This window comes from Argentina silus (genome assembly GCF_951799395.1).
Source record: "Argentina silus genome assembly, chromosome: X".
Lineage (NCBI taxonomy): Eukaryota > Metazoa > Chordata > Actinopteri > Argentiniformes > Argentinidae > Argentina > Argentina silus.
Window position 1 is genome coordinate 27,206,813 of NC_139653.1, and position 14,314 is coordinate 27,221,126.

General features: G+C 47.9%; 1 protein-coding gene across 1 annotated transcript in view; it reads right to left on the reverse strand.

Annotated features, from left to right (window-relative positions):
- The window catches only part of mecom (MDS1 and EVI1 complex locus), an 80,330-nt gene extending 67,052 nt beyond the window's left edge, over positions 1 to 13,278 (reverse strand). The window contains exon 1 of the mRNA XM_083695299.1: positions 13,183 to 13,278. Within this exon, the coding sequence (XP_083551425.1) occupies positions 13,183 to 13,263 (81 nt within the window). The 5' untranslated portion in view covers positions 13,264 to 13,278. The remainder of the gene's footprint in view (positions 1 to 13,182) is intronic.
- Positions 13,279 to 14,314: the final 1,036 nt, after the last annotated feature.

A 14,314-nucleotide genomic window follows, 5' to 3' on the forward strand; every position in this document is an offset into this window, starting at 1 on the left:
CTCAGTTATTTCCTCATTGAGACAGATAGAGAATGAGAGGTGAGGTGAGTGCCACTGTGGATATATGCACCTGTCTGCTATATATCACAGCCATGGCCCATCTTCATGTTGGAAATTTAATGAACTACCGCAGGCTTTTTATGCCTCTTAAGGCTCGCTGAGTGACCACTTTGTAGTTGTTCAGAAGAGGCGACGGTGCCTCTTTCACTAAATCTTCTCGTGCCACTGAGGATAAAATCTTCCTTTATTCATGGGCTATTTACCAGATCCAGATTTATTACTGAACGTTCCCTAACAAAAGGGGGCTGGGGGATGGCCCCCTCCCCCAAGGACAGGCTGGGACAGGGAATGGGCTGCCGCAGGCAGCATGGGCAGTGTAGGCTCATCCTCATTGGTGGGCCACAGGGAAAAAGCAACCTCGGCACAGGAGACCTATCTAAACCAGCATACTACTACAGAGCACAGACAGGGGCCTGGCACACGCACACACACACACACGCACGTGCACACCACATGCACACGCACACACACACACACACACACACACACACACACACACACACACACACACACACACACACACACACACACACACACACACACACACACACAGCAGTTGAGAGGAAATACCCACAAGGAAGTGCTGTGACCCCATAATGACCTGGGTTTTTCACACTGGTAACATATCCCTGAACTTGTTGTATTCGTGAGCGCTAGGGTCAGAGTTGACAGGTCAAGGGGTAATCATACACAGATACACAACCTCTGACATGGGGAGAAAGAAGATGAGCCCCCATCACCGTAGATCCTTTATAAAAACTACTCAATAAACCCCTCAAAACTCCAATCACTCTCACACACTACCCTCTCACACACACTGTGTGTGTGAATGCAGTGAGTGCAGGTCCCTGGGGTTTTCTCTGGGTGAGGATGGGACAGCTCATGCCTGTGACTGCACACAGGAGCCTCCAGTTCATGGACTTTTGATGACCCAGCACTGACCCCAATGCATTGTGTCTTCCCGTTCCCCATGAATACCCCACCCCAGAGAGGGAGATGCCCCCCCCTCCCTTCCCGACTCCTCCCGCTGACTCTTTGTGCTCCTCTATGAGATCACTTCTGTGCCAGGACAGTCTCTCTTAACTCCCATCACTTCTAACCTGTTGATCCCTGACATAACTTCTTCCTCCCTCTCTCTTTCTCTCTCTTTCTTTGCCCCCATAGTCAGAGAAGGATCTCTCTCTCTCTCTCTCTCCCTCCCTCTCTCTCTCTCTCTCTCTCTCTCTCTCTCTCTCTCTCTCTATCTTGCTCTCCCACTCTTTTCTCTCTCGTCCTCTCCCCCACTCTCTCTCCCTGAGCTGCATATTTCCTAATCAAGAAAAAGAGTGAGATGTTAATACACACATATGTGCACACCCAATGGGCACAAGGGTTCTCCCTCAACACACTCATAAAGACAGTCTCTTATCCTTACATCCCATATTTCATATCCCCTGCTATTCTTTCTCCAGATAAGAGGAATCTAATGTCTAGCTCTGAGTATACTTCTAAGCTCTACAAAAAACACATAATGCACTGATTTTCTCTCCACTCATGGGAGAATAACCACGTGGCCCTAGTGTTTGTGAGCTAAACAACAACAACCCCATATGAGTAAAATCCTTCACCAGCTTTCTGCTACTTTCTCATTACCAGCGTGAAAGCCCCAGGAGCACTGTGTGGACACGGATGTGTGTGTGTGTGTGTGTGTGTGAGTGCGCATGTGTGCATGTGTGCATGTGTTTGTGACAAAGTTTTATATTAAACTGCAGATTAATTGCAGAATTTGATCTTGCCGGAGAACTCTCTGAGTGTTTAAACTTGTTCAGATAAGGACACATCAAACAGCCACATGTGTTTGCTTATTTAAAGCTGTGGCTGTTATCGGGGCTGGGCAGGATTTAGGCTCCATACATCTTGTTGTTGTTCCCTTTTTGTCTTGAGTGTATTGAGGAGGTGGGGGGGGGGGGAGGGGGGGGGTTGGGGGGTAGTGAGTGTTCAAACCCTGCTGCTAACCCGCCTGCTGATGGAGAGGCCAGGCTGGACCGGTGCCAGAAGTTCTGCACTAATATTCACAATAATGTTCCTGCTTTGAGGGGCCAGCGACAGAGAACACAGAAACAGTGGAGCCGTGCCAACTTCTACTCTCAACTCCTCCATTCTTCACCTCTCCTACTGTGGCTCAGGGACTACTTTTTTTTTTTTACAGCTTAAGACAGGGTCCGTATGCCTATGTGTGTATTGCTAGGCCCCTGTGAGTGTATCTGTGTGTGTGTGTGTGTGTGTGTGTGTGTGTGTGTGTGTGTGTGTGTGTGTGTATGTATGTCTTTGTGTGTGTGTGTGTGTGTGTGTGTGCGTGTGTGTGTGTGTGTGTGTGTGTGTGCGTAACTAATAAAGGCCCCTATGTGCCCGTATGTGTTCAGCTCTTGTGTGTGTCCCCTCTCTCCCCTCTTTATGGGCCTAATCATGCTGATGGCATTTGTCTTGGTGTTGAGGCTAGATGGAGGTGTTGTGTACGGGGCAGGCATCCGTGGAGCTCCACCGCTGCTCTGCCAGCCTGCCTGATTGTTTCCCTGACGATAGAATGCATCACATCCCAAAAACAAATGGAGCTGTCGCCTAGAAAATCCCTTTGTAGCCTTACTGTCAGGAATCATCATAAATAACCATGACATCATCTCGCTCTTATCTATGGGACATCTGCGGCTGATCGATAGCATGGCTCCAGCAGTGTAAATAGCTTCTAATGCCCCATCTTCCCCTTCAAATAGGTCCACGTTATTTATGACAGCTGTTAGGTTACCAGTCCAGGCGGTGGACACGATTTATTTTCTCCTTATGGTTGCTTTTGAGTCAGGACGAGAGATGGAGGCGTTAACCCACCCACCCCCACACACCCCCACACACCCCCACACACGCTCCCCACCCAATTCTTATGAGATGACTAGAGGGAGGCTCATCACTGGGGATGGGGTGGGGGTATGGTAGGGAGAGCGGACCTAGGTGCACCTCGCCCCGCCCTATCTTACGACGGGACATCCGTTACTCTGATGACAGTGAGAGTGGCAGGCCTATTTGCGCAGCCGGCGGCACGGTGTGACGGATTGGACAGGGGGAGCCGTTGGAGGCAGTAGGGAGGTGACAGGCAGCATTTCCATTTAGGTGAAAAATCTGGCTAATGTGGCCATGTCTGTATGAGGGGAGGAGAGGTCCACAGGCCCTGGACCTGCAGGAGGCTCCACCAGGACACTCTACCTTTCTCTCAGCAGTCTAGAGTATTAAACACACTCTGGAGGGGAATGAACTGAGCCAGAGCCTGAGGTGTGTGGGACCCTGCGAGAGAGAAGATGTAGTTGGACACACAGTATCTCTACCAAGAACTACCTACTTCCACAGCCCTGAAAACCTTACACTTTATTAGATGCTTGGTCTTAACAAGACATTTCCCTAATGGCATGAATTCATGGCCATGCAGTGTCTATTAATTCTATTAGCAGCCATCACTGAGTAACACTGGAGAGTTCTGAGGCTTAACTACATGCTGTGGGACACAGACAGACTGACATGGTGGATTATGGGAAAAAACATATCAACACACAGGCGGTTGGAACAGTCTTCCATACAGTGGAATAACACACATGACTGTGCTTCATATTCATCGTTTAACTCAAACACAGGACTATATACTAAGTAAGCAAACTTCCTGTGAAAACTTTTACGGTTAGAGTCTGGGGTATGGGAGTCATTTCAGTGGGGTGGAAAGACAGACGGTGAGGTTGCTGGGGTGGGCAGCTGAGAGACAACCAGTCAGGAACGGGTCGGAAAAGTGTTATTTTGTGAGCGAAACCCCAGGGTTTATGTGAGAACGGCACAGGAATTTCATCCTCACGCCTCATTGGTGTTCCCATTGCACATGCACTGCGGAGATGGGACACCCAGATTTACGGGGGTGTCAGAGACTTCACATCCCCGTCCCCCTAGGGGCCATTCTAATTTCTTGATCTGTGTCAGAAAGAAAACAGCCATCTCTCATAGCCTGACACTGAGGTGGAGACATCCAAACACTGGTGGTTCTTGAGACTGGTGGTTCTGTGTGGAGTGGGAGGCCATCTTTGGTGAGGGCCCGGACACTGGCTGCTGTTGCTGCAGTTTCATAACCATATTGGGAGCTACATTTGCCCTTGAAGGTAAAATGGTGGCAAGTATTTCATGCACAAGGAAGGTCATGGTGAGTAATGTACATACACACAAACAGAGGCAGTATCAACAGGTGTAATGACACAGCATACAAAGGTTTTGCAATTTACAGTGGTTAGTCATATTCTAGCAATATCTCGATCTCACAACCTCTATTTCTATCCCTCTTCACATTATCTTCAAATACTTAGTTTCATCCCTTTCTCTCTCTCTGGTTCTCTGGTTTGGCCGGGTCTCGACATTGCTCATAAACCTCAGTGCTCTCAAAGAGAGAGGATCTGGCTGCCCAGAGAACCACAATGGGCTTTTTGTCCCCTGCAGGAACTGGTAGCCGTTCAGGAAGTGAGCCTGGTCCAGCCGTGCCGTGCCAGCAGGATGATTTATGGCTCCGTGTCCTGGGTGGCAGTTGGACCCTGTCCCGCTGTCACTCAGGGCCAGAGGGAAGCGCTGCCCAAAGAGAGGGTCCCCAGCACTCTAAACAGATTACAATGCCTGTCATAAAGTGTCTTTGAGGGAAGGGAAGCAGCCATGAAACGGCCTGGAGAAAGGGAACAATCAGAGGAGAGAAGATGGATGCCCTGTACCCTTTTCTCAGAGACCATGGGCTTTCCTCTGCTCCTCCTGTCTGCCCGGGGGTTTTGTTTTGGCTGATGACAAAGCTGTAATCGCTGAGAAATTGATTTTGCGAGACTTTTTCTCATCTCTGCGGAAGACGCTAACTCGTTAGGACTTCACAGGCTCGCCAGGACTGAAGACAACAATTAGTTTGTTGGAGATGTCAGAAATGGCCGCTGAGTTTTGCCAGGAGAAATCCTTTGTGACAGATTGGTGCTGACATAGCAGGCCAATGGGAGGGAGCGACAGAGCCAACGGAGGAACCATTGGGCTGCATTAACCCTTATCTGTGAGCGCCCATGAACAAAGTCCCACTCAGACTACCTGCTGTAGCCTGGAAAATCCTATTACTGACTCGAGAGGGGACACTTGGGAATAGTTCGCCGAGAAATCTGTCTCCCAGTGCACGTAAAGCCCAGCTCCAACAGAGACAGGACATCCAGTTCAGTATTCTACTTCTTCTCTTTCATTCACTCTGACACTCTTTCTCTCCTACTCTCTCTCCTTTATTAGTCTTCTTCTCCCATTCACCCATTTTCTCTCTTACTCTCTTCTCTCCTCTATCACTCTTGCTTTCTCCCTCTCATGCTGCCTCTCTCAGATTTCATTATTTTATCCCTCTGTCTTTGCTCATCATCCAGTTCTACCTTTTTCCCTCTTTTTTTTTTACTCTTTTCTACCCTTTCCCTTCTCTCTCTTTCTCAGCAGTTGGAGAAACTGTATCTGTTCCACTTTGTCCGCGGATGAGTGAGCTGCATTTATCTATGGATTTCAGGGTGACTGCCATGTCTAGCCTCTGTCACTTAACTTAAGTTAACTCACACAGAAGTTTAGAATAATGTAATGCAAAACACATGAAGATATGCTGTACATCTAATCCAATAAGGTCTCCCTTTTTATTGGTCAATTTATGTCTTTAAACAATGAACAATGCTGAATATGAAAAATATACTCTGCAAATATGTAATGGAGTTAAAATAACATTCCTGAAGTTGATCTGAAAGTAAACAGCAAATATAACGATCCGGAAATAAAACCTGATTCACAACATATGTACAGTATACTGCTAGGGCATTCATTCAACTATAGACAGGCTATTATTTCAATTCATTCATCTCTGACACATACTAAAAAAACATCTATGTGCATCCACAAGTGTAAATGGGAACAGTGTGCAACGGTAAGGTAAGATGGTAGGTTGAGTTTGGGTGATGTCTGCTATACTACATAGCGCTGTACCTCCCTATGCAGTATGTAGCCCCTCTATAGGCCATCAGAGGTGTTCCTGTGCAGTATGTAGCCCCTCTATAGGCCATCAGAGGTGTTCCTGTGCAGTATGTAGCCCCTCTATAGGCCATCAGAGGTGTTCCTGTGCAGTATGTAGCCCCTCTATAGGCCATCAGAGGTGTTCCTATGCAGTATGTAGCCCCTCTATAGGCCATCAGAGGTGTTCCTGTGCAGTATGTAGCCCCTCTATAGGCCATCAGAGGTGTTCCTATGCAGTATGTAGCCCCTCTATAGGCCATCAGAGGTGTTCCTGTGCAGTATGCAGCCCCTCTATAGGCCATCAGAGGTGCGGGCCAACTCACAAATATTGACTTTTCAATAACTTAGACATGCAATGGCTATCATATGGATCAAATTAAAGCATTATGACATAATAGCGCACTGTCAGGGTTAAGACCTCATTACAGCCACCGGGCCTCTGCTTTCTCTCCACGTTGGCAGCTCTCCTGTTGGATCTGCTCCACAGTAATTGGAGGAGCAATATGGAGTAATTGGAAGAGGACTATGGTGTTACTCTGTGTCAGGGTCTGAATATGCCTGCCTGCCTGCATTTTAGCTCTTAACCAGGTAATGAGCTCTCAAACCAGACCCCCAGTTCCATTAGCCTTTGAACTGGAGCACAGAACGAGAGGGCTTCAAGACCTCTGGCCCCCCCTCCCGCCCCCAATATACCCCAACACCCAACCACTAACACACACACACACACACCCACACACACACACACAGCACAGGCAAATGCACACACACACGCAGGCACGCAGGCACGCACGCACGCAGGCACACAGGCACGCAGGCACGCACGCACGCACGCACACACACACGCATGCACGCACGCACACACACACACACACACACTTGGTGCAGGACAGAATATCTGTGTGAGAGAGCTTGGCAGAAGTAGAGAGAGGACAGGCTTTTCTGACCACAGACAGAGTGAGTGGTTTGTAGAGTAGTATTAGCGCTTGATTATTTGCGTTAACCGGTACTTAGATTTACTGCCTGGGTAATGCGATATGACTGGTAGTTAAGCACTAGTGCGACTCGGGTAGGAAAAGCAGGACAGAATTCCTATTTCCCTCTCTGGACTGGACCAATAAAAGCCTACTGTGCCCAGAGCCCCAGTGTTCCTCTCTCTCCCATTGGGAAGACATTTGGAAACAATCAGCAGTATGTTTAAAATGAGCCCCTAGATAAGGTATGTAGGAGCTAGGCTCTGCGCCCCTGCACACGGAATTCATCACCTCTGCTTCCTGTACGCCTTTAAGGAGTCCCCTCGTTTTCAATTCTGTCTATACAGGCCATTGTGTGTATGTGTGTGTGTGTGTGTGTGTGTGTGTGTGTGTGTGTGTGTGCGTGTGTGTGTGTATTTGTGAGATAAAGGTGTAAGAGTGTCTGTGTGTAGTTTCCATGAAATAAATTGTTTTTAGTACTGTTATTTTGTTTTAGTTTTTAGTGATTTTAATTATCCTGAGATAAATACTCAATAACAGCTGGTGAAAAGAGACACAGCATGTCTTACAAGACAATACCATTTATATCCCTAAATTGAGCTTGTGAACCTCTTTTCAAAACGAACAAAAGTATCATTTTCTCTGTATATCTGTGGCTGTGGTTGCGGCTGTGTAGAATAGGTGTTTGTCATATTTTGAGAGAAAGGGGAGCTCTGTGTGTATTTCCTTCAGCCTACTTCAGGATGCATTGTGGTTCCCAGCATGGTGTATCCGTTGGGCAGACATTTGTCTGGGCTGAGTGGACGTTCAGAGGGGTGAGCTTTAACGGGGGAGAGACATCCCCCCTACAGAGCCTTTCTGCCAGGTGAACTCCCCCTTCCCCCTCACCACCCAAACACGCCCCTTTATTCTCCTGAGATCTAATAAGGTCTGTGACCTCTGCCCTCTTCGGACTGCCCCCCATGGACACCCTCCTTCACCTGGTATTGTGCTCTGGGTATACCTTCCTCTGCTGCAGCCCTCCTAATGCCCACTTTGTCCTTCTGCAACTCACTCTGACTTTGTTCAATTAGTTAACCTAGCTTCCCCTCCCTGCTGGTATATCCACAGACAGAGAGTGAGGGGTAGGCGGGGAGAAGAGAGAGGGAGGGAGACAAGTGTAGGAACACACAGACCTTGCACTCGTGGAGTGAAATTCTTCTCTTTCTCTCTTTTTGAATGCGCCTCGACTCCCCTCGATCCTCTCACACGAGTACCCCACAACCTACCCCACAACCACCAAACACGACAGATTAGCCCAAAGAAAGGGATTATTAATCAAGAGAGAGGGAGGACCCCCAACTTGGTTGTTGTTTCAACTTTCGGTTTTGAATGGACACCATTTCTTCAAAACAATCAACCTCAAGTTGCATTGGGGCGAAGCTCATCTCTCTCACAAGGGACAGAGCAGACAAAGACAGACAGACACACACACATGCCAGCAGTACAGGGCCTATTAAATAGGATGGTCCACAGGAAGGAAGGGTGTCAGGGGCCTTTTCGCCCCCTCCTGTAGTGTAGGGCAGTGGTGGGGTGGATGATGTTCAGGGACATGCACAGGGGTGGGTGGGGTGGGGGGGGGCCCTGCCCCTTTGCCCTGTCACTCACAAAGAGCCTTCCTGGATGGGGTTTTTTTCTAGCAAAAAAAAAAGCGCATGTTCCTGGAGATGTTGGTGATCTGTTCTCCTGGAGCTGGAGCTGGAGCTGGAGCTGGAGCTGGAGCTGGAGCTGGAGCTGGAGCTGGAGCTGGGGCTGGAGCTGGAGCTGGAGCTGGAGCTGGAGCTGGAGCTGCTTGGGCTAGAACTGGGGCTGAGGGCTAGAGCTTGGTCAGAGCTGGGGCTGCAGCTTGGGCTGGGGCAGGAGTTGGAGGTGGAACTGGAGCTGGGGCTGAAGCTTGGACTGAAGCTGCATTGTAAGCTGATTAGGGTGGCTCGCCACAGCTCTATTTCCCAAACACAAAGCAGGGGGACGAGGAGGGGTCCCCACAGGCGTACTGCTGGCTTTACTAGAACAATGGAGCCCCTTCGCTCTCACTCAGCACCACGCATGCCTCTCGCCCCAGATTTACTATGCCATCTTAGCTCTCATTACACTTAGGCATCTATGTGATAATTATGCACCCATAAATGATATCTGTTCTCCACAGCAACCCCGGGGCTCTGAGGATGGGGGGGGGGGGGGGGGGGGGGGGGTGGGGGGTCATCACCAGTCTAGCACACAAAGCTTGGCTATTAGTGACATGACACCACAGACTTGAATGAGCTTTATTGTCCACTTAACAATTCATTACTTGGCAAGTGACATTGAGACTCCAGAGCGTCCTATATCTGTAAGTCAACAAACAACAACACCACTCTCCTGGTCCTCTCTGGTAAAAATGTCTGGCAATGATTTCTGTTGCTGTTGTATTTCAACTACAATACGCCAATACTTTCTTTTCAATTCATTCTAAAAGCCAGACTTTCTTAGTTGGAATTTCTAATGACTTGTGTGAGAGTGAGTGTGTGTCCATTCAGAACTGATGAATGACAGAGAGGTTCATCCCTAGTGCAGGGTCTCTAAGCAGCGGTGTGGGCAGGCACATCTTAGTGACAGTCTATGCTCTGGGGCAGGGATTATGGTCCATTGGGTGGGAGTGAGACTGGCTCTTTCTCCCAGTGACAGAGGTGACAGGTCGTCAGCACACAGGACAGGGGGACAGTTAGGGACATCTGCATTCATTCAGGACAACGGCTTATCCACACACAAAAAACACTTCTTCTCCGCCCCCCTGGCCCAACCTGCCTAAAACACTCCCTGGTTCTGTCTGTGGTCTTGACATGGCTTCTGAGGGAGCTGAATGACAAAAAGCAGCAGAGGGGCTCCCCCTGGCCTCTCACTGTGCCCCAGGCTGGACTGCTCCAAGGCTCTCAGGCTGTAAGGCTCAGGAGACAGGCAGGCAGGCAGGCCCAGGAAAGGCCCAGCCCAGGGACCTAATCCTCCACTCCTATTCACCAGCACTGCTAATCTCCTCCACATCCCCCCGTCCCACCACCATCAGCCCCCCCACTCAAAAGGTGCACAAAGGCTCTGAGCGCGCCTTCCCCGCCTACACCCCACCTCCCCACCCACCCGCCCTGCCCAGCGTTCCTACAGCGGGAGGTGCTCGGCTTTCTCCAGCTCTAAAACCCGGACCCATAATCCCGTGGTGCAGTGACTGTGGGTGAGCCCAGTGAAATGATGTGGGCTCATTGAGTGGAGGATAACTCTCTGGGTCTCTCTCTCTCATTGTTGGTGGTGGTGTGAGGAGGACAGACACAAACGGTGTTTGAATTTCAATGTGCATCATGACTCAGGGAAGGACAGCAGAATATGGACTGGTGAGCTGAGCATCCAGACGTAAAGTATACTTTTCACAACCACAACTAAAAAAATACATTCAAGTTCTCTGAGTAAAAAGCAATACATCCCATCCTCTCATTCTCTCGAAACAATAGTCTACATCATATCTTTTTATTATAAATATATTTATCACTATGTATATGTATAGTATATGTTTTTATTAGTTTTTAGTACTTTAATCCAGACAAGCAAAAACCCTTGAAACCCTTCTTGTATAAAATGTGATTAAACAAACAAATACATTTGAATTAATGTAATAGCAAACAAAAGTAAGATGCCACTCTCAGTGAGATTGATCATGTTGGGGTTAGTTTCAGCAGTGGTGTGACTGCCGGTGCTGCTATTCCCGAGGCCTCCTGTACTGAGGATACATTCTGAGGCTCGTCCTGTCAGATCACTGGTGAACACAGGAGAGGAAAAGACTAATAATACCTACCCTCCCTCTGCCCTCACCCATGCTCCTGCACTTTGACAAATAGCAGTTCTCGTCTGAGCAGGACTTTCAGTGGACTTTTGTAAAATCTCATTCAGGAGGGAGAGCCAATCGAAGCTGTCTGCTGACTCTAATGAAGACTGCCAGGCCAAATAAACACTTAATATACCAGCAATCCTCTTCTCTTTCTCCCCTTCTCTCCACCTCTCATTCTCTCCATTTACACTTAACCCATAACTTAACTTTTCTATACGTTTTTTTCTTCCTCTTTTATCACATTTAAGAAAATATCCAAAATAACCATTTATCAAAACCACACCTTCCCTTACCTACAACATTAAACAAGTGTGAGACAAGCACAGGATGTTTATGATGTACTACTAAACATGTTAGCACCTGTGGACAAGTGGTCTCTCTCTCACACACACACACACACACACACACACACACACACATGACGCTCTGTTGGCTGGCATGGTGTCTCTCTGGGGTCACCATGTGAGAAGCAGGTGGACCTCCAGCCCTGACAAAACACGTTGCTCACCTTTATTTACTGAAGCTATCTTTCCCATATGTCACCATTCCTGTATTAATAAAGCATCTCTGCCATAACTCACTATTCCCTTTATGAACAAAGCCCCAAATTTATGGTGATGGCATGGAGCAGTGGCCTCCCTAGTGACAAACTTCCCTCAGTCTGTCACCAGTGCGGGCGCCTAAAGCCCTTCATCACACGCTCCAGATGGGCCGCACTTTATCGCTCCCTGGTCGGTGACATCACCCTAGCACACACACAGAATTGATGATGAAAGCAAACAGATCTATCTTAACTCACATTTACCAAATCAATTTTATTTTTACAGACCCTTGCTTATTGGCATATTGACTGTATGTGGGGGCTGCGAGGGGCGGAGGGAGACAGGGGGTAGGAGGGTGGGGGGCTTAATGGCGTTTACCATATTTAATACAGGGATGTCATCACTGAATATCCGTTCTGAATAATGTGGCATTTCATCATAAATTCTTTACAACTTATTTACTTAATGGAAAGAGTTATGGCCCCCTGTCAGGGTAGTAATTAAACATAATGATACAGTGCTGCCTTGCCGGGATCCCATCTTTCCCCCAGAATCTCCCACTCTCGGCTCCTCAGCTTTTTAAATACATATTATTCAAGCCTCCCATAAATTACCACCGGATTAAAATTCATGAAACCTTTTTCCTTTATTTCCTTCCATGGGAAAAAAAACCCGGAGCTTGTTCAACTGGCCATAAATCTCTCTGGGAGAGACAGAGAGTTTTTCAATCATATTAAAACCCAATGTTAGCTAAATGTAAAAAAAAAAAGACAGAAAAAAGAGCAGATTTAATTTTGCTATTAGAGCAATTGATGTGCTGAGTCTCATAGAGCAGTAGATAATAATAAACTAAAAGTTGCTTCTTCAAGAAAGAAATTGTCCACAGCAAAGCAATTTATTCTAGTCAAATTTGAGGCAAGACCACTGACTAAGACCTGATGCTCTATGAAGCGAGCAAACTATTTATATGGACCAAATCTGATATTCTATGGACACATTCAGAGTCAGTAAACATAAAAATTGTCTCAGGGTAGAGATTTCTATAGGTATGATGGAGTACAAGTATTTGTCCTTACTTCATTATATTGTAATCAGTAACGTGTGGTATCGTTGGTATGCTTGGTTATGATCAGCAAAAGGACAAAGACTTTGTTGTGTTTTGCAGGTCTAAATCTCTCAATCAAAATTAGAGAGGATCTGTTTAGAGGAACTCAATTAGTCTGATGCCCCCTGTCCCCCCTCCCCCTCTAGCTCAGTAAAATGGGCCTGAGCTGACAGACAGAGCCCACACCTTAACTCTGACCTTGTCCTGTGGCCCTTCGATTTTGTGTGTTGCATGACCAATATGTGATTGGCCAATGCCCATTGTAGGTCTTTAACTGGGATAAAGGCAGGATTTATGGCTGTTCATTTTAATTGAGTTAAGAGCATAGACCACATAGGGGTTCAGTGAGATGTCTTACCCATTGACAGAGCTGAGGTCAGATTACATCACTGGGTAACAAACAGAAACCTGAACACTTCAATCACCGGGCCAAAACTGAACATGACGCCATTGGGGCAGAAACTGAGTAAACACAATAACTAGGACAACCCTATCTCCCTCGCCCTCTCTCACTAATGGAGGAACGAGCTCTCCTGTTCAGACAGTGTGTATTCTTACCTCCCAGCCTTGGGTGGGGTCCCTGAGGAATTGCTTCTGCTCACCCACGTACGGTCCAAAGCGCTCTCCAACATTCACCATCCTCTGGGCCCAGATACCCAGGCCCCCGCCTGGCACATCTGACTCACGCAGCTCGAAGTCAGGGGGAATGGGCAGGTCATCCTGGGTGATGTAGATGGCTGAATGAAAGGGGGAGGGGTCCAGAGGAGAGGGGTCATTGCCGGACAGGCTGGGAGAGGGAGCATCCTCTGCTGGGACTGATGGGGGTGTAGGGTCTCCATCCAACACACACACATCCTTCAGGACATCAGAGGGATAGAGGGCAAACTCATCACTATCACCTGAGGGAGAGAGAGAGAGAGAGAGAGAGAGAGAGAATGTGAGGGTAAGGCCCATGCATTTCTGCACTGTACAGTTGCAGGGTGTAGCAACATAGTCCTTTCAAAACACAGGGATCAAAAGCTACCTGATAATCCTGCAATCTGAGAAAATTCTGTTCAATCAATTCAGGGCTGTGCCAGAACCTATGGCTGTCTCTCTAGCCCAGAGTAAAACATAGTCCACCCACACCTACCATACTAAGGTCCTCTTGAAGGACCATGTCTACTTCTTCCATTGAACATATAGGAAAACATACAAGGTCCAAATACTAATATTTGACCAGTGCAGCAGTTCAAATAAAAATGAGAGGGAGGAAAGTGGTGCAGGGCTGTAATAACAGGCTTAAGTATCCGATGACAAGGATTTAATTCTGGTTTGATTGTGCCCAGTAACAGAGAGAGAGAGAATGAGTGTGTGAGAAAGAGAGAGCGCGAGAGAGAGAGAGCGAGAGAGAGCGCGAGAGAGAGAGAGCGAGAGAGAGCGAGAGAGAGAGAGAGAGAGAGAAAAGAGACTGGTTCTGATTGTTTGGCTTCCAGTCTGGTTGGTGCTGGGCAGGTCGACAGGGTCCACTCCGCATTGTGCTGCACTAACTGTTTTATATTTCCCTTTCCTGACTTCCATCTCCGTTCTGTGGTGTGAAAACAGAGGGAGCGGCGGCTGGAGAGGTTAATTATGAGTACAGTGAGAGAGGACACCACAGTCTGACCCCTGCTTCAGAAGGGACAGCAAGTGGCTGATAGGCCCAGTGGTG